General features: G+C 41.2%; 2 protein-coding genes across 3 annotated transcripts; both read left to right on the forward strand.

Moving 5' to 3' along the window:
* Positions 1 to 41: 41 nt before the first annotated feature.
* ptpn2a (protein tyrosine phosphatase non-receptor type 2a) lies at positions 42 to 11,737 on the forward strand. Its single transcript, XM_041942181.1, has 9 exons — positions 42 to 241; positions 1,528 to 1,618; positions 1,722 to 1,822; positions 1,977 to 2,075; positions 5,449 to 5,586; positions 5,935 to 6,144; positions 8,410 to 8,574; positions 9,428 to 9,633; positions 9,990 to 11,737. Exons 1-9 carry the CDS (start codon positions 185 to 187, stop codon positions 10,177 to 10,179), a joined length of 1,257 nt encoding a protein of 418 aa, XP_041798115.1. The 5' UTR covers positions 42 to 184; the 3' UTR covers positions 10,180 to 11,737.
* Positions 11,738 to 12,343: 606 nt separating this feature from the next.
* On the forward strand, positions 12,344 to 24,069 carry cep76 (centrosomal protein 76). 2 transcript variants are annotated; one of them, XM_041942340.1, is made up of 14 exons: positions 12,344 to 12,781; positions 13,709 to 13,864; positions 13,998 to 14,082; positions 14,171 to 14,395; positions 14,517 to 14,702; positions 16,254 to 16,351; positions 16,570 to 16,698; positions 17,030 to 17,221; positions 17,311 to 17,358; positions 20,430 to 20,596; positions 21,410 to 21,569; positions 21,938 to 22,111; positions 22,639 to 22,856; positions 23,652 to 24,069. In XM_041942340.1, exons 1-14 carry the CDS (start codon positions 12,719 to 12,721, stop codon positions 23,788 to 23,790), a joined length of 2,040 nt encoding a protein of 679 aa, XP_041798274.1. In that variant the 5' UTR covers positions 12,344 to 12,718; the 3' UTR covers positions 23,791 to 24,069. The 2 variants fall into 2 exon arrangements, with proteins under 2 accessions (XP_041798274.1, XP_041798275.1); XM_041942341.1 differs by lacking the exon at positions 17,311 to 17,358.
* The last annotated feature ends 3,006 nt before the right edge of the window (positions 24,070 to 27,075 follow it).

Consider the following 27,075-nt stretch of genomic DNA (forward strand, 5'->3'; position numbering starts at 1 on the left):
CTGGCAACCCAAGTCAGTCAGCGTGCATGCAGCATTGTGCAGGAGCAGCAGACTCCCCGCAGGGATCCCCAGGGTTACACAGACTGCTGTTTAGATGGCTTATAGAAAGGAGTAACTTGGTGAACGGTGCTTCGAACAGTCTGTGATCATTCTCCAAGTGTCTCGGGGCACTAATTACGATACAATGGAACAAGAATTTGAGGACATTGATTCGTCCGGGAGATGGCAAAACCTTTACAATGTAAGTCGGGACACTGGGCCTCTCGTGTTTCTATGACGATCGGTTGCTAACTTACTTAGCTAGCTAGCTAATTTGATAGCTAGCCCGTTAGACACCTTAACCAGTATTTTGTTACTTTTAGCCTTCTGTGTGTCACATGTAGTTGTGTTAACTTATAGACTTCACAACATTGTGTAGAGGCTATATATCAGTGAAGACGAATGAGAAACTAGCCGTCCGCGCTACTAGTCGCTGACTTCCGTAGCTAGAAAACGTGCAGCGGCACAGTCTTCATAGTTGAGCTCAGTTAGCTAATGCTGGCTGACGCTAGCAGACGTCAGCTGCAGTTTCTGAGAACTCATCAGGACTTCGAGAGAAAAGCGCATGTTTTTTTTACACCTCCAGCTGACTAAGAGATCCCAGCATTTAGTTTATAATATATCTGTTCCACTTTAACTTTGGCTATGACCCTGTAATATGTAACTTGGCTAACTACTAACAGGAGGATGACATGTAACTGGAGATGTTTTGTACCAAACAATTACCCTATTTGGAAGTTAAAGAGAACACTCAGTCTAACTTAAAATGCCGGTGTTTCACCGGTAACAATCCGTTTTTAGAGTTAAGAATATTTAGAATCTGGTCTAGGAGCTACCTAAAATGTTCATGCCTTCTATAAGGAAAATATATTTTGTAGTTCATAGAGAAATAATGTTATTCCAGGAACACATTCTGAGTCATTAACTGACTGCAATATCTATCTTGTAGTTTTACTGAGAACTATTATTTCTGTCTCAAGACGTGGGATTGTTTTCTCATGTTTACTTCAGTGTTGAAACTAGTCTAGTGTCTGACAAAGTTCAGTTTCATTGTCATCAGTAAAATAGTTTGTTTATCACCTAAAAATAAATATGTCACAAAGTCATTGTCCAGCAGAGGCTTGGAGATCATCTTTGGCTGCACCCCATATCTACAATGAAAGCTATTTGCATTAAAGACAACAACACAATACAGTCGCTTGACAGATGACAATCAAAACAAAGCAGAGCAGCACACGTCAGTTAGTGATGACAGCTCCAATGAATCTAGCACAAAAGCCATACTATATCAAAGGTCATTTATCTGCATGTGTGCCATATTTACATTAATGCTGTCAGTATTACTGGCTACCACATCAGTCAGCCAGGAGATATACGTTATATGTATACACCAGTTGATCTTACAATGTACCTCCCATTACTGTTGCTGACTTATTGAACCTAATGCGATACTCTTAACCCTACTACCTGTCTTTTTGTCGCCAACAGGAGATCCGTAACCAAGCCAGTGAATATCCCTACAAAGTGGCAAAACTTCCAGCGAATCGGAATTTGAATCGCTACAGAGATGTCAGCCCCTGTGAGTCACATGACAAATGAACTCATTATTGAATAATTGTATTATTGGAAAAGACGCCTCTGTGATTTGTAATTGCTCTTTGATCTTTTTCGTCTGGTTTCAGATGATCATAGTCGGGTAAAACTTGAAAACTCTGAAAATGACTACATCAATGCGAGCTTAGTCATGGTGGAAGAAGCCCAACGAGCTTACATTCTCTCTCAGGTACATTTCAGTACAAGCAGTGGAAATGTCAATGTCTGTATACGTATATGTTGAATACATCTGTGGGCCATTTGAAGAAGAATGTGTAGGATTTCTTTTTGATGATTTGTGAGCTTTTGATTATGTCAGGATTTTCTTTTTCTTGCTTCCACAGGGGCCTTTGAGGAATACCTGTGGTCATTTCTGGCTGATGATTTGGGAGCAGTGTTCCAAAGCTGTTATAATGCTCAACAGAGTCATTGAAAAGGGATCCGTGAGTACACTATAGCACCTGCTGCTCATTGATTTCTTAAGCCTCCCTTGATACTGAAAAGTTCTGGTAGACCTTTTTCAAGGTGTCATAACTTAGTAGTAATATTAGCTGTAGATGTTCTTGCAACACTTGCATACACGTGTTAGTTTGACTTTGTTATTTTATGTCCACTGGGACTTAAGTTCTCTGTATTTCAATGCTATATGTATTTGCTGGCACAGTAAAATGAACATTTTTTTATTTAAACTGGTGAAAAAGACAGTTTTGACCTTGAGGTTAATCTGCAGTTAAGTGACCAACTTAGAGGACCTGGAAGACTGGAAATACAAGTGTAAAAAATGCCATTTGAACTTGCTTATTCTGGCCATCTGTTACTCTTCTATAAACATTCCACAACAAAAATACTTTTGATCATTTCACTTTATCTGACCTGACATGTTTTAAGACATATAAAAATGCTCTGCTTTGAATAATACATTGTGCGGGTTCCTACGCATCCTGGAAAACCTGGAAAACAGTTGACCAATTTTGCAGTTATGGAAAACACACAGAAAAGTTTGTGTTGTAATAGGAAATTATTTCAACATTCTCCTGTTTTCCTTAAGCTGAAAATGAACAACTAGGCTGTCTATCAGAGCTCCCCAAAACAGATAACATTACCATGTGACAGGGCTAAATTATGTTCAGGATTATATTAATGTTTAAATGGTAGTTTATGGACAAGAATATTTTGAATAGGCTACTCTCACTGGGTTTCTCATTGGAAATTGTTGGGTCTCTATAATTAACATTATAAAGGGTACAGTCTAGACCTGCTCTTTATGAAAAGTGTCATGAGATAACTTCTGTTATGATTTGGTAAACACACCCCCAAGTCACGTCTCATGGTAGGAAATGCAGGTTGGATGACATTACAACTCAAGTGGCCAAAACTCTGAAGAATGTAAGTTATGTCCTTCAAATGTAAATGTTAGTTGTTGCTGGCTGGTAACTGTGGTAGTTTTTATCAGGTTTATAAATTGATGTTGCCCCTCCAACTTATTTTGAACAGCTGAATAATGTTAAATTGGTTAGGATATTTGGTTTCGTTGGTGAAGTAAATGTGTTTGCTAGCTTTTATTGTCTGCAAAGATTTAAAGGTTCTGTATAGAAGTTTTTGATCATTGATATGGTAGTAGAAAAGTATTTGCTACATGAAGATAAAGTGGCATCCTGAGCGGAGAATGAAGTCACACTCCCTCAGTGTGTTGTAATCCGAGCTTCTCTGTTCTTTGTTTTGGTAGCCGGGCCAGCTGCGCATGCATGTTAGTGCATGTGAATCCCTCCCTGTGAAACTGTTCCTGTGCCTTCTCCATGTTTATAAAGAGACTCGCAGAGTGAGATGGCACAGTGTAGTTTGAGGCGGTGCTACTGATACCAAACATTCATTCAAAAACAAACTATAGCTACCCAAAGCACATTTTACTTGACGATTTAGGCAGCTAGCGTTAGCAGGATAGCTAGCAAGCTAATAATTATGTTACAAGGATTTAGGTCACTGGGCAGATTGAAGAAATCGCTTCTTACCAAGCTGAATATATAACCAAAATATTTCTGTACTGCAAAATGTTATATTCCAACAAACAAAATTGTAGCCAAGATGAGCATCCTCTTGCTTGCCTAGTGTTTCACAACATCTTACTGAGAACTCAAAGGGTGGAGGGATGCGTGGGGAGGGGGAGGCGTGGCCAACACGGCCATGTATTTTAGTCAGAGATGCTGGTGCTCTAATGCGATCTAGTGACCGGAAGTCTCATATATATAGAACTGTTGGGTTTGTGATCCAACTTTGGCAAGGAGCAAATGTATTAAATGTGTGTTAGGCATTGTTGACAGAGTTGGATAAAACAGTGATTTGGAGTTCAGCTGTATGTGAGTCAAAATCCTGGCAAACGCTCTTCACTAGCACTATCTCATCAAACTTATAGCTACACTGTTAAGGTAAAATGGACCATAGCAGGACATGAAATGTTTAACTTTTGTAGCTGTTGCTCACAGTGGATGTGATTGGCCTTTTTAAAGAGAGTCAATGGCAGTTAATAATCCTTGCAAACTGGACTAACTTTTAATTGTACATTTAGATATGTAAGGTTCAGTCTAGACTTGTTAGAAAGCAAAATTGATGGCTACTATTGGCATAATTCATGTCAAGGCTATTTAGTTATCCGTGTTCAGGCAGTAATGGTTAATAGAATTCATAAGGAAAAAGGAATTCAGGTTATAAATGAATAATAATGTCAATGATGAAGATGATGAGATAGTAGTACCAGTAGTGACATTAAAACATCTGAAGGTTACGCCCGTATACTCTTTTTTTTTTTTTTTTTCATGAGATTTCCACAAAGAGGAACATATTAGATTATGGCATAATCCCTGTCTGTCATACCAGTTACCTCATCACGTTGTGGAAAATGATTAGGAACCCTAGTTGTGTCCGATATACTATTTCCACAAAAAGTGAAATAACCTCACTCTCGAAAAAACTCTCGAAATTACTTCTACTTCTCCTTCCTTGTTGAAAAATCCAGAATCTTTGAAGAAGCAAATGTATAGAATTTTTTTTTTTTAACTAATGGACACAAGATGATTCCTACCTTACTGAAAAGTAAAGTCATTTCAGTTTACGTGCTCGGGGTATTTTAAGTTCACACATCACACAGGATTGTCCTCCAAACTTGTTGTGATGTCACTCAATCCCACTCATGCATACAAGTGTTAAACTAAGATTGAAAATGAGCCCAGAGAAACTTTCCTCCTTCAGCAGATGGATGTTAAAACAAACTGCACATGCATCATTCTGCACAGTCAAGATCAAACATCCAAGTAACATAACAATAAGAAAAACACATTTTTGTGCGGAGGAGTACTTTAAAATCGCCTCAGATCATCTGTCCAGTCTCATTAGGGTTGAGGGTTAGAGACAATGAAATCTTTTGCAGCCCTTTGTTGGCACTGGCTGTTTATAAATTGTGGAAACAAGTCCTCTTTTTGTTTGTTGTAAAGCATTTTGGAACAAACCTGGTTTGTTTTCAAAAGTGCTCTATAAATACATTTGACCATGGCCTTTTGACCTATGGAGTGTAAAAAAAAAGTGTGTTAAAAACAGTATTTTTGACTATACTGACCCAGAGGGGACGTAACATTATCAAAGGTTTTGCCTGTACATAGCACATTCCTTAACATCAGTAATGGTAATTGTTGATAAAGATGGATTCCTTTAATTCAGAAATCTCACAAATAGTCTGTGATAGATCCCCAATGAAAGTCTGCTCCAGTCAGTCTCCTGAAGACTGGGAACATGTGCATCTAAGTTAATTCATTTCTGTCTCAACAGGAAAAGTGTGCCCAGTACTGGCCCACCACGGAGGAACTACAGATGTCTTTCACAGATACAGGGTTTGTTGTCAGGCTACTTTCTGAGGAGGACCAATCCTATTACACCATCCGAGTCCTGGAACTGCAAAACACAGTGGTGAGCATGAGAGGCAGATTGCAAAGTGGAGAGATGATATTTTGTGAGGGGAAAACTGTAGTCCAGTACTGTGTTAAAGAATGCATTCTTTCCGTTGCTTTGCTCGTGTTACTTTCTTGAGTCCTAATTTTCAGGGCAGCTACTGATTCTGGATATTAGTTAACCTGTCTTGTATTAGCTTGAGTGGTCGTAGCCATTGTCAAATTCAACATGTAAGTCTAAATGTATGAAAATGAAAAGATTTCCCTCCCTGTGAGATGTTTTCTTAGTGCAGTCAGTCCAGTCATGCAGAATTCTGTGTATAGTCCAGTGCTCTAATCACAGCCGACATCACTTCCTCTGTTGTAGACGAGGGAGTCGAGGGAGATCTACCACTTTCATTACACCACGTGGCCTGACTTTGGTGTCCCAGAATCTCCGGCCTCCTTCCTCAACTTCCTGTTCAAGGTTCGGGAGTCCGGGTCCTTGGGCCCGGAGCACGGGCCCTCAGTGGTGCACTGCAGCGCTGGGATCGGACGCTCGGGGACGTTCGCCTTGGTGGACACCTGCCTGGTCCTGGTGAGAACAGGGGGGGAGGTGTCAACAAATACAAGCCGTGTTAAAGGGAAAAGTTGCCTACTGGTGTTCATTAACAGCCTCGGCTCTGTACATGTGAAGCAAAGGACAGAGCTACACAACACTATCTCAGCCAATCAGCCTCATGTGAACCACTTACACTTCCTCTTCCTCTGCTTCTGCCAGCTGCTCTCCCTCTTCCACATCCTCGCCCACAAGGAATGGAGCTACACCATGATAGCATAGATACATAAATAACTTCGGGGCTTTTACCCTGACAAATTGGTGTAAAAGTTTTTTACTTGCTACAACAGACCTCACATTCTTTTCTTCTTCTTGGAATTACACGTCTTTGCCAGAGTAACGTTACTTATTGAGGCGTACCCTCTGGCCGCAGATGCTCTGGTTCCACCGTATATCTCTTCTGGTCAGCTAGCCCAGTTGTTAGTGTTGTTGCCTTGGCAATGCGCATCCATGAATTTTTGGGGTGTCGTGGGGGTGTATTTGCTTGGCTGTTGAAATATCAACAATGTTTCTTCAGAATCACTTACTCCACCTTCAAAACATTACATAAGAGATTCAAGTTATGACAAGTGTGAGACCAGATGTTATGATTGTACTTTTTTGTGACTGCTGCAAAGGGAGAAGTTGTGGTATGTTGACATACTTGACTGCATTAAGCAGTTTTAATTGTCAGTGAACACCTGGGAAATGTCTTTTTTGCCATCCATGAGCTTTTGTTTTGTTTTGTTTTTGTAGTGGAAAATTCTGAAAATACTGAGTGTTACTGTGCTGGCCCAAACATTTACACACACACACACACATTTTCTGTGGTCGTTTCACCTGTATTGATGTTTGTTTTTCCGAGGAATGAAGTGTGGAATTTAAAACAGTAAGATGCTATAACATGTGCATCTCGTCTAGAAAGGGATCTCTGAAAAAGAGCCCTGATCTGAAGCAACTTTGGCAGAAGTAAGACGTGAGTTTGTTAAAGACTTTGTGGCTGTATGTGCGAAGTCAGACATAAAAAAAATAAAAAAGCCACATCCATTTCTGGTCAAGAATTGCAAACAAGGAGGAGCGTTGCCCAAATGCGAGAGTAGCCTCCATCAGACGCACTTACCTGGCATGTACAAGAACATCCACATAAGCAATTCTAAATCCATACTGTCCCTTTAATCCAACTCTCTCAGCAACAGAGACATCATTAGCTAAGCAAATATATGTAAACTCAACAAACAATAGACAATAAACAAACCACATTGCACTCATACGCTAAGTTGTCAGATTTCTGAGCCACACATGAATGCAACTCACACCCGCAGCATAACCGCAATGCAACCTCAAACTAATCAAACAAAAGCAATAATCCACACCAGGAAAGCAGTTTTCAACAATAAGAAAACAGCATCTTACTTTGTAGACGCATGAGCACACAGTCTTACCACAGATCATTGTTAAGAACTCTGCAAATTGTTGTTACCACGGTGGCTCTCACTTCCGATTTACCTGGACTGTCTAAGCAGGCCGTCTTTTAAATGCCCCGGCCAGGAAATAATTTCCAGCCGGTCTGCTGCCCGACTATGACGTCAGATAGTGTTTTTTTACAATTACTTCATTTACTCATTTATCATTTATTTATACCCTTAGAAACATTTTCTCACTGCTACAATAACTCTTATTTTCTCTCATATAGAAAACTTTGTACTCCAGTTTACTTCAACAAGTAATGAATATTTAATGTTATCAAGAAACACTTTAGAAAGATTTGAAGCCAAGTTGTATTTAATGTGAGAAATCAGTTTCATTACTGTTTTGTGAAAATAGTGAACGCCAAGTTCAGGCCTTTGTTCCCCTTTTAGATGAAAGCTGCCAGTATGCTGCTATAAAAAAAGCAGCATAATATCTTCTTAGTTTGATTCGACTCATATGATTCATATGAAAATTAGGTTTAAATTAACAAGTACTCTCTGAACCATATAGGGCATGTGTTGACATCAAGATAATAGCAGATGGCACATACACTCTGTTGCACATGATTACACACAGACCTACTAATCTGAATGGGACCTGAGCCATACCCAGTCACACTGAACCTTTGGATTTAGTCCTGATCAAGTCTCAGGTATCACGATTCCTGTGGATACTGAAGCAGAACTTCCTTTTATCATGTGTTGTTACAGATATGATATTAACCCGGGTTAAGCTGTCTGTTTTTCAGTATTTAGTGAAAGCATCATCTTCTGAACATGTTAATCTGTCTTGCAGATGGACAGGAGGAAGAACCCATCATCAGTGGACATACAGAAGGTGCTACTGGACATGAGGGAGTACCGCATGGGTCTGATCCAGACACCGGACCAGCTCCGCTTCTCCTATATGGCCGTCATTGAGGGAGCTAAGCTCATCCTGACAGACAACTCAGCAGCACAGGTACAAGGCTGGAGAGTAAGACTGTACTTGTAAACTGCCTCAGGCTCATGCTTGGACTGTCCAGATGATTTTCACCTTGTTGTTGCTTCAGTGCCAGTGAAATTCTGACATCTGAGACTAAACAGGTGAGTGCCAAAGTCTGCAAGCGTTGTTGTGGTTTCAAGCTTTCGGTTTTACTTAAAAACTGTTATCAGGAGCATGTAGATGTGTCAGGTCTCACAACGAAACACTGATAGCTTGAAAGTGCAGCAAGGTCTCTGTCCATTTTTTTAATTACTGTGTCTCATAGTAGCCAAAAGAGGCAGCGAAAACTCTTAAACAGAAACTCCAAAACCAGCCAGAAGTCCACAACTGTCCCCAAAATGCAGGTCTGCTATTAGAATGTTGTTGCAATGTATTTGCCAACAAAAATATATCTGTGAAACATCCCACATAACACATAACACTTTCTGCCAGCCATTATTGTTGATCAGAATTTGCTTTATTGGCCAAGTATGTCAACACATACAAGTAATTTGACTGCATGTTTCCTGACTCTGGACGTGGACATTTATCCTCTTTACATCCTTTTTCTGCTGTCCATTGTTGTCTGTTCCTGTCCTGTTTGGTGGCCAATCAAAATGAGACAGTGATAGATGTGCAGAGAATAGACTTGATGATTGAAGTGTACAACTGGATCAGCTGCTCTGCGGGCAGGTTGAACTTCCTGAGCTGGTGCAGGAAGTACAGTACATTCTCTGCTTGCCCTTTTTGATGATCATGTCAATGTTGGGCGCCCACTTTAGGTCCTGTGCCTGCTGCAGACTACCTTTAACTCTCCCTTGCTTGTGGCATCTTTGTGTTTCATCCCCAGTTGCAGAACAAGCAGAGAGTGATGTCGAGAGATGACTTGGAGCCAGATCTGCCGCCTCCACCACCTCCGCCCAGACCTCACCTCAACGACAGCAGGCCCAACGGTCAGCTAGGACCCTGCCTGGAGCCACAGGCCGCCTCAGGAGACCACCTGCCGGCAGGAGAGCCAGACAACCAAGACCACAACATGGCAGAGAACTCTGGGCAGTAAGTGCCAGCTTAGGTCTTCTTGAAGTGAATCTTGTCAGGCTCATTATGAAGAAACATTATGAAGGACACAGTTGTAGAAAAATTCAAATGTTGCATTTGCTTCGTGAAAAGGCTTGCTTTTCTTTTCTCGTGAACTTTTTAATTTTGTCCCCATCAATGCACTAAAATATCACCTTGAAATGATGTTTAGGTAACTTAAAGAACTTATTCCTATCCCTCTTCCCTTCCTACAGTTTTGTTCATCATACTTCTGTAATAATTCTCTGGCACATCAGTGGCACCGTGCCTGGCGTTGATGGGATTTTCACACTGTAGTTTGCTGATTACTTGCCCTTAACTTACTCTCATTTCAGTTTCAGAAAGCGACACCGTGAGGAGAGGATCGCCAGCACCTCACAGAAGGTCCAGCAGATGAAACAGAGACTGACCGACTCAGAGAGGAAACGAGAGAAGTGGCTGTACTGGAGACCCATTCTGCTCAATGTGGGTGCCGGGGCAGCTTTGGCTGTGGGCCTGCTGGTGTGCTGGATGTACTCCCAGTGAAACACTCTGGGTCACTTAAAACTGACTCCTATTTTGCACCAGTACCTGGGGTTAGGTACTCTTCTGAGTAGATTTAGGTGGTAATATGTGCATAACTGAGGGTATTTATTTCTTAAGGTCAAAATGCGGGAGTGCTAGATCAAATGATTGTGTGTATATTTTTCATGTAAGATCTTAACAAAAATAGTAACATCTCAGGATCTTGGTGCCAGCACGATGATTTAATTTCCTTTCCTTCTTGTCACTGTTGATGAATGTACTGTATCATAGCAAATTGCTTTGAAAAAACTTACTAAAGGTGCAGTACAGAGCAAAAAAAAAAAAAAAAAATCTGAGTGGCCAGATGTGTGTTGCTCATCTGTGGACACATTTTACATTTCAAAATGTCCTGTGTTGTGTAGGAAGACTCCAGAGCCTATAGGTCAGCCGTGGCATTTTTTTATTTGTTTGGTTTTCTGCAATGAAATTTGCATTTCATGCATGCATTTAGAAGTTTTCCAGAACACCACTTGTTCTTCCGTTCACATTTAGCAGGGCATCCCAACACGGCCAGATATATATTTTTGTGTGACTGGACACTTCATAGGGAGCTGCCTTGCTGATGTTTCAAACTCTGCTAGAATGTTAACCTTTTTATTTTCTGTTTTATGAGCACATTTTTTCATGTTTCATTTGTCACATGGATCATGCAAGCTGTCGGTTCCCTAATCGCTTCGTAGGTGTATTTACCCACTGGATGGGTTCATGTGTGTGTTTTCCAGTTATCCCACTGTTGAGGAAACCAAAGCAAAACTGTCAGTTGTTGGAAGGTAACAGCCAGACAAGCTGTCCAGTGATGAAACCCTGTCCTCCCATTCTGTGGAATGTATTTTCTGTATCTGACATAGCTGACACCATTACAAAGTGATAGTCGTAGTAGCTTTGCATTTTGAACCCATAGTATCATTAAATTGGTTTTCAATTGACTGGGACCAATCTAAAGCTATAATAGTGCAATATAGCAGTTGGAGAAGAGCACCTTTAAATTATAGTCCAGTTAGAAGAGAGTGGTAACATACACATGTCTTTACCTGTTTGTTTGCTGGTTGAGATAGCTTTTAATGTGCCTTTAAGTGAATTGAATGGAGAAAAAAAAAGTGTGCTCCAAGGTTTCCTAGCATGATCAGGACAGACAAAGGTTTATGTGAGCTTTTTTTTCCACCATACCATGAGTAACATGTTAGCAATGAAATGACTGGTTTGTAGTAACTGGAGGTGTGATACGATAAAGTGTATCAAGAATTGATTGCATGCCAAATGTCTTTAGCATACGCCGACTCCTGAGATGAAGTGATGTGTTGCTGATTGGCTAGTTACCACTGTTGGACTTGGCTTTTGCTCACTTCTCGTTTAACCCAGAAGAGATACGTTTGACCATAACATTCCATTCATTCTTGTTTTCCACATAAGATTTCAGGGGAGTTTTGTACGCTGCTGAGTAGCAGCGAGAAAATGACTGATGGTGTTTTGAAAAAAGCAACCAAAACACAAAATACTTCTTAAAATAAAACATTCATCTTTCTTTTTTCTTTCTTTTTCTTTTTTTTTTTTACCAAACGCTGCTTGTCTGCTTGTGTTCATTCTTCTTCAGCATAGTGTCAGTAAAGCAGCTTTACAGTGTCCACCCACAGCTCTTCCCATCCCTGCACTGCTGTGCCGTGTTCTAGTCATAATTTCATTCTGACCATGAGCTAAATCAATGTAGCCAGACTGGAGGCCTCTCACTGTGGATTCCAGGAATTGACTCAATATTTCAAGAAGAGGCCTTGCTCATATTGATTGCTGTTGTAATTTCGTTTTGTGTGTGGGATGGCATTGGCTTGTGTGGAGGGGGGAAACACTGTATTCAGCTACCTACCAAAAGATGATGAGTTTTTTTTTATTACTATAAACCAAATAATCATGTAAATGTTCTGTATTAAGTAAATGATAAGAGGTGAAAAAGACAGATGATCTTAGTGTAAAACCGGTTGAGTTGATTTAAAAACAACTATCATAAATAGATATACGAGGCCCAGTAATAGAAACTACAATGTGGACTACAAACAGGTCCTTTGCTCGTTGTCGCGGATAGTGACGAGAATAGGGCAATCAATGCAATGCCTGAATAAAACGGCGAGTTTTTGTCCACCAACATGAAATGAAACTAAAATGATGTCACCTAAATTAAATTATCTCGTCAGTGGCATCCCACTCGACGAATAATATTTTGTTCTCGGACAGAAATGTGAAACTACAACAATTTCGACGCACAGGACGGTTTCGGGCATCAGTGGGGGCGCATTCCCGCTTGCTTTTCCGCCACAGTTTGAACTGTTGTGTCCGGTTGTGTCACAGGCGACAGATGTTTACAAGGATTACATTTCGCTCTAACAAGAAAACTTGTTGTTTTTTTGTGTTTGTTTTTGTGTTTGTTTTTGTTTTTTATCATTATTAGTCGCATTCTCTTATCAACGAAGGTAGCTGTTTTTACTCAACTGGCCACAGGTCGTCAGCTGTAATGTCTCTGCCTCCAGAGAAAGCGTCCGAGCTGAAGCAAATTATTCACAGCCATCTGCTAAAGGTGAGCAAGCTGAATAGCTTTTATTTCTACGCATGTCTGCGTTATTAAACAATATCCCTCAGTATGGACGCTGTATTTTCTTAAAATACATGGTTTAACAGTTGCGCATATGCGTTTTCTTGACGGGAGACTAGTTCGCCAACTGCCATTAAAAACTACATTATAAATGTTTAGCGTTAAAATGTCTACTTGCTTATTGACAAATGTACACACATGATAAATCACACTTTAGGATCAAGCACCATTAAACTCCTGCTTTTATTAAGTTCGGTTGCATTAATTCAGCATATTCCTCACTAGGATCTGCCTGTCTTGTCTCCAGAGGTCTGTAGGCAGACTACTCTTTTCTCCACAGTACAACTAGGTCAGTAAGCAGCAGCAGGTGGAGATGTCACGGCCAGTGTTGGGATTAAAGTAACGTTGTGTTGGTCGCGTATGACTTTTCCCTGGAAACTGGTTGCTATGAAAGTACTATGTTTCTGCTTATAAGATATGCATGTCTGAAAAGCCTGTTCTGTTTTGATCCTGCGTTTAGACTAAAGTTTCTCATAAAATCGATATCAACAGACATCATGGGTGGAAAATATTTAGCCTCGCAAAAACTTTTTTGTAACACTGTTTACACAGTACTGTCTTTCTAAAATAGCCTTGCCTTTTAAAAGGGGAACTCTTTTCTCAGATTTTCAAGATTTGGAGCACTTCTGCATTTTTCCCACCACAGTTAAGAGGGATGAGTGCTTGTAGAGAAGCAGAGAAGTGGGGCAGTGCTGTGGGGTGGGGGACAGCCACACACACAACTGACCTTAAATCACTGTCTGATTACTGAACATTTTCAAATATGTCAAAGAACATTGTTGAGCTGTGAGACGTGTCTTTGGGACTCTTGCATGGGAATGCAGTGTTTCTTCTGTCTTCTCTGGTGATCAGATGGATATCCACGGAAAGATCCGAGAGGTGCTGGCTGAGACTGTGAGGAATGACCAAGGTCCAGCACATCAGTCTCTGTCTGAGGCCGATTTCCTCCGTGCTCTGCAGCGCAGGGGCATCATAGATGATGTGATGAAGGACCTACACTTCACCAAGGTTGTCCTGAGCTTTGCAGGCAATTTTCAGATTTATATACTTGATAATTAGGCTGACAGCAGTTCACTTTAATTCATTTTAATTTCATCCGCTGACTGTTTGCTACTTTTGTCATGTTGGTCTGCTTTGGTAGGAGGTAACAACAGATGCAGAAACAAGATCTCCTCCAAAGCCTGCTACTCACTTTGTTGACAAGACTGTTACTCATCTGGAAAAAAGTAAGAAATATCATTTACAAACCAGCATCTTTCACTCAACGTCTCCTGTTTGAATGGTTTAGTGTAAACATTCTTTTCACTCTCTCAGCCAATATTGACCCGTCCAGGCGGTACCTGTATCTCCAAGTGCTTGGTGGTAAGGCCTTTCTGGAGCACCTCCAGGAGCCTGAGCCTTTACATGGCCAGGTGTGTTCCACATTTACGCTCTACCTGCACTTCCGCAACCAGAGGTTTCGCTCAAAGCCAGTGCCCTGTGCTTGTGAACCTGCCCTAACGGAAGGCTTCCTCTTAGAGATCCACAGAGATGGCATAGGTATGTGTAAATGAACCCTGTTGGTGTCAGTCAGGGCCAACGGTTGTTATGCTCTTGCTACATGTTGCTTAATATATTATTAATACTGCTTGTAATTTTGTTATTAACTTTGGTGCTGCAGGAGAGGGCAGTAAAATGGTGGATGTGACCACCATGCTTTCTATGTGTGACCCGGTTCACTTGGTGTTGATCAGGACAGACACCTCCAGTGAGACGACGCTGGTCTCGTCCTACTTCCTGGACTGGAGGACAGTCCTCAGCTCGCCCAGTGGGAAGACCTGCTTTGCCGTTGAGCTGATGGGAGTTGGTGAGGAAGGCTGATTCTGCTGCAGTGAATGCAAGAGCGATGTTGTTTCCTGAATTACTAATGTTTTTATTTTTTAAAAAGCAACACCTGTTAGGCTAAGAGAGCCCACACTGACATATAAGACACAAGAAAGTATATTGTTACTAACGAAATTAGTCAGAAAACATTACATCATCATTAAAATTAACAAATTCCAAACAAAGGCTTATGTCACTCTACAAGTGAAATCTGCCACAAAAAAGTTTCTTTCCAAAAACAAACTCAAGTTTTTTATAATAATCCAATCAGAAGAATTGATCATACATAAAAAACTGTAGCCACCAGCTGCAGTTCAGGGTTCAAGCCCTTTTGGCCTCAACAGAAGGAGGCAGCTCATTGGGCTGAAATTAAAGCCGCGAGCAGCAACAAGTGGGTTTCAGGCTTCACAAAGTCACTACAAGCATTTAAAATCTGTTTAAAGAAGGAGTGAGACCAGTCACACTCTCATTTCATCATCACAAAGCCTGCAGCAGGCATGGCACTTCAGATTTTTGTCAATACTTGCCTCCAGAGCGTGAACACTTAAATTGGTGAAATTCTGTCTGCCGGGTTTTGATTATTATTATTTATTATTTTGATGGTAGTGTGAAGGACAAGTGAACACAAAGCATTTTTATGTCACCAAATACGTGCCAAAATACATCAGTTTAGTTAGCTGCTCAGGTGTTGGGTGCATACTAGGCTGTTGTTCATGGCTGCAAGGCGTATGGGCCTTGTTAGTTCGCTCCACTGCTGCTTTCACTACAAAATCACTGCTGCTTTGAAAAAAAAGTCAAGAATATTTTGTTTCCTCTTTTTTTCAAGGAAAATAATTTTCTTTCTCTTTTTTTAAGTACATTTTAATCATCAATCATCGTCAGCAATATTGTATGTTGATATGATCACAGTCAGTGTTTAATGACGTCGGTGAAAATGCAACAAGTTCTATTCGTATTACTGTTTTGTTTTTGTTTTTTTTTTATTCAAAATGGCAGAAAGTCCAACATGGCTGACTATTTTATGATTCAAGTGGCTTTTTTGTAGAGCACATGAAAAATTGGATTTGTAAGTCCTAATTACAGCGCCACCATCTGGCCAATTGGGCTTACATTTCATTGGAAGAACTTGCACATCAGTTCCAGTTACTGGGTCGTTTAAAATGTTTCTGCCAGCATTCCAGGCAATTTGAGCCACCGCATAAGATAACTAACAGCAATGATAATTACAAACCAGCACAAACACAGTAGGGTTCTGCCCCTTCGGCCTGCCCGTGGACTACTACTAACACATCCTACTAGGGAACCTATCTAATCAACATGATTTTGTTTATAACATCCATTGTGTAAGTTGCTTTTTAGAAACCATTCTGAATTACATCATAAATTTCATATATTCTTATCCTCTGTCAGCTCGGGGACACTGAAAGCTTTGTTTTTTGCTACCATTTCTGTCTGGTGACCCTTTTTTTATGTGTCTGTGTGTGTGTGTGTCTCTCTCTCTCTTTCTCTGTCTGTCGGTCTGTCTGTTCACCAGGAAGTGAATGTAAAGTCCCAGCTGGTGTTTTGACTGTCAGTCTGGAGCTCTACCCTCCTCTCACAGAGACTCTGAGCACTGACATCATCAGCACACAGGTCAGCACACTGGAGTCTGTTTGTCCTTCTGTTTATTCATCTGCTCCATTATTCATGTATGAAGTAACACTGAACTAACAGTGAACCATTACAGCAGAATCCCATTCATGCTCCTAAGAATCAGTCCGAGTTGATAATAAAAGCGGCGCTGTAACAGAAGCATCACAGCTCTAAATTCTGTATTTAATAACTGATGTCACTGCATGTTTCTCATTCAGCAATCACTGGAGAGGCAGAGGACGGCTGAGAAGGAGCGACTCTTCTTGGTTTATGCTAAACAGTGGTGGAGGGAGTTCCTTGAGATACGTCCGTCACACCAATCCAAAATGGTGAAGATCTTTGCACAGGTTCGTCTACATTCATGTGTTGTGGGGAAAAGTTCAAGCCTTGTATGTGACATAATTTTGCTTAGTTTTAAGGACATTTATTTCTAAACCTTTATAACCAAGCAGTTTCTTTACTCATTTTTACTACCAATAGACCTGTGGAGTGAGTGGCAGGTTTATGGGTTGATCGGGGAGTTCCTTAAAACATGTGTAATTTGCTGCTTGCCACTCACACACTGGTTTAGTTGTAATGGTTTAAGGGAAGGACTTCTCATATTTAGGGATTATTGAATCCTGAACTCTTCAAATTCATATCTGGTTCCAAGCGACCTCTGGGTGTGTCTCTCTGCAGGATGAGAACGGCGTCAACAGGCCGGTGTGTTCCTATGTCCGTGTCCTCCGGGCTGGCCGCATGCTGGAGAGCCCTCGACAGGCGGCCCGCTTCGTCAGCCTGCTGGTCCACGAGAAGGCCCCGGTGGTGGGAGGAGGAGGAGGCAAGCAGGAGCAGTGGTGCACATTAATGGCTTTCCTCTGTAGAGGGAAGGTAAGGAAGGCGTCTTGGCAGCCACAACAGGGATGGCCTCATTTTTCAGATGACAATGCACTTACTGTACTGCTTATTGTCCAAGACAGAGACAATGGCAGATTTATAGCCTCTCGCACCAAAGGTCCTGTCAGCTGGTAAGTGTTTCATTAGTTCTTCTAAGTGGAAACAAATCCCAAGTTTGCAAAGTGTCTGCCACTCACCTGCTGAGTCTCTGTATTTACACTTTGTAGTGAGTAGCTACAAGCAATGATAGCAACTTTCAACAGAAATTCCACAGATCTAAGGATGTCGATACATGTGTCCTTCTTCAGGATGTGTCAGCTATCCTATTACTTTTTATGATTTAGTATCTTGTTTGTGACGTACTGTCTTTGACTAAGTGCAAGGCAGTCGACCAAACTCTCAGTTTGGGCCTCTCTTTAATAGGACCGTCTTCATGTTATTAGTTAACTTTTCCTCTGCTCTGTCAGACTGTATAAACACTTTAGCATATCTAACAGGGCGAATGAGTAAATCTGGTAATATTAAGATGACATAGTTTAGAAGTTCATGTGTTGTTTATATGACAGATAAGTCAGTGATTATGAAAAGGGAAACTATCCTCCATATTTTCATGACAGATTTTCTCAATTATTTGGATGAATTGTTTGAAGTAAGAGTTGTGTTTTGAGAATAAGTGACATAAATTCATTTGAAAACCAGCAAATGCACATTTCCAAAAGCTGCTCATGCGATCATCCACATCACATACTGGTGTCTGAAAAGGAAAGTACTGACAGCCATCGTTTTCAACAAGAGCACCAGATGATGCTAAGTTTAAACCTGCAGCTATTTAGTGCAGATAAACAAAACTGAAAACTAGATCAACAAAACATTTGCAGCAGTCTCTTTACTGCTCCATATCTTTCCCGTCATTTACATCAGATCATAGAGTTCCATCCACATCCCACCTACTGCAATATTTTCCTCTGGTCAAACATTACACCGACAGGAAATACAATCCAGCCTGGAGTTGGCTACACTGATCTCAGGCCACCAAGTCCATGACCTCTGAGTGTGACGAGGACATTTTTCCATCATAACATTGAGATCTATTCTTGGACTGCTTTGGAGCCGCTCCTGAGTTGCTGCACTGCAGTCTGATGAAACATCTTACTCTAACATTCAGACGTATTGGCTCCAAACCGTGGTTACACCAAGTGGAGCACAAACAAAATCTATCCATTATGACAAAACAATGGTGCCCACCAGTGATAAGAATAACAAAACACATGACTTAATCAAAGTTAGAACCTTCTTTGACAAGGACCCTAATTTAAGAACAAAATCACTTAAACCATGGATGGATGGTTTGAATAATGCTTTGGCAAGTTAGGTTTCCTGTTATGTTTACATTCTTCCATTCAAACTCCCAGATGGTTGTCATTACACAGGGTGCAGAGCTTTTGATTCCCATCCAGGCCTTTATATCTCCCAGAAGACACAAAGACAAATACATACAACAAACATAACCAGGCAACGAAAGCACACACAGCATCAGAGACAATCACAGACATCAGCCGATAGATTTGAAGTTCAAAGTCTGCAATCGGCCAGTGGGACGAGACATTCACGTTTTAAAACCCACTGTACTTCATTCCACTTAGACAGTGGGAAGTAAAGAGACCTGTGTGAAAGAATCACTGTCAGTAGAAGTAAAGGTTGTGATTATTGAATTATATGCTGTTCAGATTGTAAAGCCCCTTCAGGCAAATACTGAATTATGATTCCTGATTCCTGGCTATATAAATAAAATTGGCTTGGCTCAAATTGGCAAAAAAAGTGCATCAAATCAGTGGAAAGCAACTGTAATTATATTCTCCATAGAAAAGATCATATCAGATCATATCATATAACCTCAGTCTGACTATAATGTATGTTTTGAGTTAATGTCACAGATTAATGACGTTCAGTTTTATTCCATCAGTCAGAAAGCATCATTTAAACTTGGTTCCACTGCGTTTACATCTCCTCCTTTTCTGATTGTGTCATTTCTGAGAAGGAGTTGTGCAGAGTCTGACCGGCTGCTGCATTTTCATCTCTCGGCTACATGGTGGGGAATTTCCCAGAGTACCGCAGGATAAATGTTCCCTGCCTCTCCTCTGTGAGCGGCTGGCAAGACAGACACAACACAACTCTCACAAAGTGGCCATTGTCAGCTGTGATTTATGAGTTTCATTCCAGGGAAAATTAATTTAGCCTCATCAGTCCCCAGCCTGTTCCGATGCTGCCGTCCATATTAGCACTTCTGGGGAACATCTATCATTCTGACTTGCCCGAAGCTCGAGCCAGCACGCAGCGGCAGTAGCACAGCCCAGGCCTCTTTACCAGAAAAGTTGTACGAGTGAAATAAGAGTTGCTTACTGTCATGGACGATTTGATGACTACAGAGCTTATTTCCTCTCCAGCAGGCTTTTCTCGTGCGTGTTCAAGACTCCTGAGAATGGCTGACAGTGCAGTGAGAACAGGATATTGTATTTCTGTTTAAACAGACTGTTGTAGTGACATGATGAATTAGACAAGCAACAGGATGGCAGGATGTAAATCTGTTCAAATCTGTCTCAACACAGAAAATTGGAATACGTGAAGCTTTGACTCTGTGCAGTCACAGTGTCAGAGGTGAATCTGCCCCAACACAACTTGCTGGTATTTTTAGCAACTTTTGCTTATATAATAATAATAACAATAATAATAATAATCATAGTAAACATCCATTATTAATATTTTAATATCTATTTTTATATTCCTTAATGAAGTTGTCACATTTTGGGAATAAAGATGTCACTTTTGGAGATGCCAATTCTTTAATACTCAGTAGTGCAGAAGTTCACTCTTGACTTTTGAGAACATGACATGCAACAAAATAGTCTAAGCTCAAATGTCCACCTACTGGCTTTTGGAGCTTTCAACCACATCTCATGATCTTCTCTGATCTTCTCTTCGCCGTCACACCCAGAGTTCAGAACTTAGCAGCTCTGAGGAGGTGCATGGCCTGGAGTGATCCTGCTGCTCTGAAGTACAGCTGACTTTAAAGCTAAAAATAAATGTTTTTGGCCTGTCATTAATGTTTACAGAACTCTAAACACAAAACATGATGTTGATGATATAGTTTCCACGTTTCTGACCGTACAAAGGACCTGAACTCACCACTGCCTGTCCTCCTCAGGGAGACTGTGAGGACCACGCCACCCTGCTGTGCAGCCTCCTGCTGGGCTTTGGCCTGGATGCGTATGTGTGTGTGGGCACCAAAGCCAAGGGAACGGCGCACACCTGGGTCCTGACCCGCGGCACTGATGGGAGCATCACCTTCTGGGAGAGTCTGACAGCACACAGGTCTAACACAGCTGCTTTTACTGCTCCCCTGTCACCCTCAACTCAAACTTGAACTTCAACAGCATTGCTGCCAGAATAGTTCCAGCAGCTCGGACGTATGAGAAAATGCATCACATTATTCATATTTACAAGTTGCATACCTTTAATATTAAAGAAGGAGAAACTTCAAACAAATACATTTTGAAACTAAAACTTTTAAATACTTCTCCATTATTGAGCATTTTGAGATTTCCTGTAACTGCTAAAACCAAACATTGTCTAAGAAGTAATTGGAACTAAACTGCATCTTTTGTCTTTGTGTGTTTGTCAGCGTACTATGTCAGACTCCCATGACAGCATTTCCATGAAATTTGGTGGCAAGGCTCTGGGCCGGGGAACAATTGATTACATTTTGGTGGTTATCCAGTTGTGGGATTTTGCCCATCAATTATTGTTTTGTCCATAACTCACTGACCTTGTAATGTAGATAGACTTGATTTCTTATCTTTTGTCAGTTTGCATGAAGTCAGTGAGAGAAACTAGGTCTTTGTGTACAGCAAGCAGTCACGGATCTGGTTCTCTAAGTGTATTATAGGTTTTTTATCTTGTGACATTTTTCTGTCTATGTTGTATGATTGTGTCCCAGCCTGTCGACTTCTTTCACCCTCGGGATAGTACTTTTATTTGAATCATCAGTCTTTCCTCACTCATTAACTGGAACTATATCTCTCCAGCAGTTTCCCACCATGGGCTAATTTAATAGAGCTACAATAGATTTTATCATAGTGTTTGTAATGACACTGATTATCCTCAATGTCCCATGTGTACGGTCAGATATCTGCACCGGGCCATAGACCCCGATGCACCGCCGCTGGCCCCCCAGCCCAAACCCTCCTCCCCCTACCGGACTGTGGGTTGCGTCTTCAACCACCACACCTTCCTGGCCAACTGCCAGCCCTCTGATGCTGTGGAGCTCTGTGTCTTCGACTTCCAGGTAAGAGACTGGTGTCCCTCACATTGTCGCCCATCACTCACTGGATTTCCACTCCATATTAATATGTCCAGAGACAATCTAATGCCGGGAGAGTGCTGATTTAAAGTCAGACAGAAGGCAGAGGGAGCCTGCAGCAGTGGGCTTGTGACTGGATGGTTGCCACTTTCAGTTATCAGACCAACGGCTGGTTTGTGGGAAAGGAAATTGAATCTGCAACAGTTCCATTCATCAGCAACTCCTGTCCTGTCATGTTACCCTAAAGCAAGGCAGCAAACCCCCAGCGGCTGCACTGCAGTGGTTCTACTGTGTGAACAGAAAAAGCATCATCAGTTAGATGCCTTTTTTCTCCCTCCTCCCTTTCCCTTCAGAATCAGTCGCGGTGGAAGGCGATGAGCGAGGAGGCTCTGAAGTCTGTTTGCGCTCCAGGCTCCACCACCTCTCTGGCCCCTCTGCCTCCACTCTGTGCTCCATCTCTGGAGCCTGCTGCTGCCAGCAACCAGCTGGAGCTGGAGATGCGTTACCTGGTTTCTGAACACAGGAAGGTAAAACACAGTACTGGACCAGATAACCATCCCTTAAAGTTTTCAGTAAATTTGATTTTACTTTACATTTGGATGGAACTTTGGCTAATGGCCCAAATATCCTAATTCAGAAAAAATCAATTATAAATAAGACGAAATTGAATAAGATCATTATGTGTTTTTCAGAATTTCATTAAAAGACAAAACACCAGGAGTAGGCAGTTACATATATATATGTGAAATAGATATATTTAACATCATATAAAAACTAGTTTTTAAATTGCATTTAACAGACTGACTTAAAAAAAAAACAATTTATTATTTATATTTTCAATATATTGGTTTAATGTTTGCATTTTCTCGCACACTATGAGTATGACACCACTGTGTGGGAGTGACAAAATATGTTTTTTATGTGTGTAATTTGGATGAACTGACCCTTAAATGCCATGGACCACTTACAGGTCAGGTGTTGTGTTGTGTAAATATGTAATGTAGCATTGACTGAGCACAGTGTGCGCTCTGTGTCGCTCGCCTCTCTCCTCCAGGACCTGGAGTTGGCGACAGTGTGGGACGACCATCTGTCCTACCTGCTGTCCTCGGCGCTGTCGGCCTATGAGCTGGAGCGCTGCACCGGCGTTTCCTGTGGCAACGAGGAGTTTCAGGATGCAGTGAGGAGGGCGGTGCCAGACGGACACACCTTCAAAGGCTTCCCCATCCACTTCCTGCACCGCAATGCTCGTAGAGCCTTCGCGACCTGCCTCAGGTGAGCTAGTGGACAGCATGGTGAAGGTGGGGTTTAAAAACCCCTCAACCTGTCGCTCGAGGTATAAAGTCCATGTTGGCAGGTGTCTGTTCTGTTTGAGAGTCTTTGAGTACAGCAGCAGAATGCTCCACACTCAATGCAACTTCAGGAGGAAACTCCATGCCTGATAGAGAGGGTTGTAAGTCATGACAAGACCAGACAAAGCTCAAAAATTCCTCAAAACGCCGACTGAACTAACTTGTTAATAGTGTGACGGTATGAAAGTACAGTTAAAAAAGATCATTGGCAGTCAACCTGGCATTTCATATTCCTCGCAGCTGCATGAGTTTGTTATATTTTTTCTAATGTTGATTAACGTAATTGTGTTTCGCCGTAATAATGATTAATAGCAACAAATAATACACAAAAGCAGGCGGGCTCATGCATGTTTCTCCTTGTTGCATTTACTGTTGATTGAAATGGGACCAATATGTTTTGACTGTAGCATATACCTTAAAGAAGTACAGTTCCTGGGATTCTTGGGATAGAAAATGTCTCATTTTTGGAAAAAATATTAATAATAAACCAACCAGCCCAGGAGACCCTCTCCTGTGTTTGTCATGTGGAAGTTCATAGTTTATCTGTGCATATCTCTGGAAGGGTTCATGAAGCCATCATTTGTTTCGCTTTTTCAAAGTTTTTCAAGTGTACAAGTATTGTTTATTGTTTGTTTATTGTCATTCATCCATATACATAGTACATAGTACCTTCAGTATTTCATATTTCACGCTCTGTCTCTTGTCACTTCCTGTGCAGGTCTCCGTTCTGTGAGGAGATAGTGTGTTGTCGTGGTGACCACGTGAGGCTTGCGGTCCGTGTTCGGGTGTTTGCCTATCCTGAGAACGCATGTGCGGTGTGGCTCATGTTTGCATGTAAATACCGCTCTGTGCTCTGACCAGCGGACACGTGGTGCTACCAGCTTGTGTTGTACACTGACCCCGGACAATATTTCAGATCTTCATTCATGCAAGGACACTTCAGGCCTGGTTGTTATAGATTTGTGCATTGCCACAAGGATACCTGGCCTCAGTGAGACATGTGACAGACATGTTTGTGGCTGTCTTCTCTGTGGTGCTCAGGCTTTTATTTTGTAGTCCAGTAGACCCCTCATTTGTACAGACACTCAGAAATGTATTTATATATCTATTTTTGTAAATAAACAGAACTTTGTTCATCTGTGTACTTTGTAGATGCCTTATTGAAGACAGTTTCCGGCAGATTCATTTTAAAGATTGTTTTCAAATGGCATTAACTGTAATTGCTAAAAATGTGTGTAAATACCTCTTAAAAATGTAGCGCAGATTGCAATAGCTGTGACTTGGTTTTCACATCCAAATGACAAAACTCAGAACATTTTGGCCTCCAAATCTCATGTGGCACACTAAATAAAATCATGTGCTGCATCCTGCATAAGGCTTATCACGTCATCATAACAATGTTTATGTTCATCACTGAATTTAAATCATTGTTGCACAAATCAAATTCAATTATCAATTTTACTCACTTCTGATACGAAAAAAATGCACACACCAAATATGAAGTGCCTCAAAACTGATCCACAATCATGGTGAGGTACCGTAATATATTCATTTGTAATACAGTAACACAGCACTAGATGGCGTGTTAAGACAAACGTTGGCTCAGTGGATGCAGCTCTCTCTCTCTCTCTCTCTCTCTCTGGCCTGTTTGCTGCAGACCTGTATGCTTCCAGCTCTTAAGAGCATCTTCAAATACAGATGACATGAATGTGGTCACCTCACTGGCCCACTCCCTGCCTGACAGCATGATCAGATCAGTGGGTGCATATTTAATCACTAGAGATGTTTCAAACATTTCACGCGAGAGGAGAGGCCGAATAATTGGAAAAATCTTCACTGTAACTGAAGCTAAATTATGAATTTAATTTCATTTATGTTGCTGAATCTAGAACATATTTTCTCACTTCTGGTGCAGTAGGAGAAGCCACAGTAAAGCCGTCACTCAGGCTCGAGGGCCGCTGAAAACCCTCAGGCAAATGTTGACTTCTAATGTAAGGCTGGCTGATTGTGAAATTGCAGAGATGGCGAAGTGACAGCTGCCTGGTTGAGTGAGTTATTGTGCGGTTAGCAGAAGTCAACTCGGAAAGTTTTGCCTTGATTGAAGTGCTCTATTAATTGACACGCAGTGGGTAGTTTTGTTTTTATGCAGTGCTTTGCTCTGCTCCTTTGTTTTTTCTGCTCTGCGCCATATTGCGCAGTGCTATTTGGAGTTCTGGGGGAAGCGTTGACACATGAGCCCAAACTTTGACAAGAAGCCTGCGAGGATGGCCAATTAATTCGATTTTTCCGGGAGCTAATTTGCAATTCTGCATTTGCCCCAGAGTTGTTGAACATGAGGATCAGGAGGGAGGCTGAAAGAGCGAAATAGAGAGCTAATGAATAATTCCTCCCTTTTTCTGAATGACACACACACATGCACACCTCCGCTCCACTCATTACTATATAACACAGGAAAGCAAAGGAAGTGTTTGATGCTGGGAACTCAGGTATGTTTTCAGCCCATATTAAACAGCAGCGCTCAGGTGTAATTGACTAATAGGTCCTGTGGGACAGGAGCTACTGTACAAAACAGGAAGAGAAGAGACGGGATGCTGGTTTTAAAACCGAGAGTAACGAAACCATCACTCACACCTTGGATCTCAACACTGCCGCTGACATGTAGTCTTTGCATTCAGGTGACGCCTTCTAATGAAACATTTCTATAAGAACTGCTGCTGTGTGTTAGTGCCACCATTAGTACCAAGTCACGTGTGTACGTGTAAAGAAAGGGTAGATTTTTATCAAGTATTGTCAATAACTGCATCATCAGTTGTTATAATGGTGTTGATTGGGAGACGGATATTGTAGCTCGCAGCCATCTTCAGCGTATTACTGTGGCATGTTTGTTCATTATGCCTCGCAGTCAAGGAGGGATTTTTGTTGTTCGTTGAGAAAAACTTCATGTTAGGAAAAATACATCTGAAATACTTTTAATAATTAGAAAATGTGAATTTGGAGAATATCTCTGGAGCCTCACTGAAGTTTTTGTAAAATTGTTATGTGTGTTTCATGCAGCTCTTCGTACGGGAGATAAAGCACTCAGATGCCTCTTTTTGCACTTCAGGCCTGTTTCTTATAGACTTGTGCATTGCCACAAGGATACCTGGCCTCAGTGAGACTACATTAAGTTGTACTGAGTGGCATGTGACAGACATGTTTGTGGCTGTCGTCTCTGTGATGCTCAGGCTTTTATTTTGTAGTCCAGTTGACCCCTCATTTGTACAGACACTCAGAACTGTATTTATATATCTTTCTTGTAAATAAACAGAACTTTGTTTATCTTACTGTGTACTTTGTAGAGGCCTTATTGAAGACAGTTTGCGGCAGATTCATTTTAAAGAGTGCTTTTAAATGGCATTAACTGTAATTGCTAAAAATGTGTGCAAATACCTCTTAAAAATATATATATGGTCTAAAGTTGCAGGTGTAAATTATGTTCCAGTTGAGTTTGAATTATCGTGCATGCACTTTATTTTTCACACAGAGAATCATCTTCCTCTTCTGAGGTGGCGTACGCTGCTAATGAGTATTTTTCATCCGTAGACAATTCACCCATAGTTCACAAGTATTGTCAATAACTGCATCATCAGTTATAATGGTGTTGATTGGGTGACAGATTTTCTATACTCATGCAGCCTGTATTGGCCAGGACACTTTTGTAAAGGATATTCTTAATCTCAATGAAGCTTTTTCCTCGTTAAACACAGCGGGAAAAAAAGGTAAATTAAAAACAGTATGTGTGACCTGCATTTTGCAAGGGCGGCCAATAGCCACCAGCCCGTTTTAAAGCATTGCTGTAAGGTGACAACGCCAAGGCCAGTTGGCACGTGCTCAGAACAAGTGTTCGACGCAGTAATTGTTCAGTGTGTTGAGAATAGAGGGCTGAGATGTGCTGAGACTTCAGATTGTGTTAACTAAAGCACAACAAAAACAGGAATGCTGTAAATCACTAATCCCAAATACCCACTGTAGATTCATGTGTTGAATTGTTGATTCAGTCAGTACATGCATGAGAATGTGTGTACTAAAAGGAGAGGGGGGGCTGAGATGCATGATGCATGTACACAGGACACAGAGTGTTAAGCTACAGTCACCTTCCTTTT

This window comes from Chelmon rostratus, chromosome 8, assembly GCF_017976325.1.
Source record: "Chelmon rostratus isolate fCheRos1 chromosome 8, fCheRos1.pri, whole genome shotgun sequence".
Lineage (NCBI taxonomy): Eukaryota > Metazoa > Chordata > Actinopteri > Chaetodontiformes > Chaetodontidae > Chelmon > Chelmon rostratus.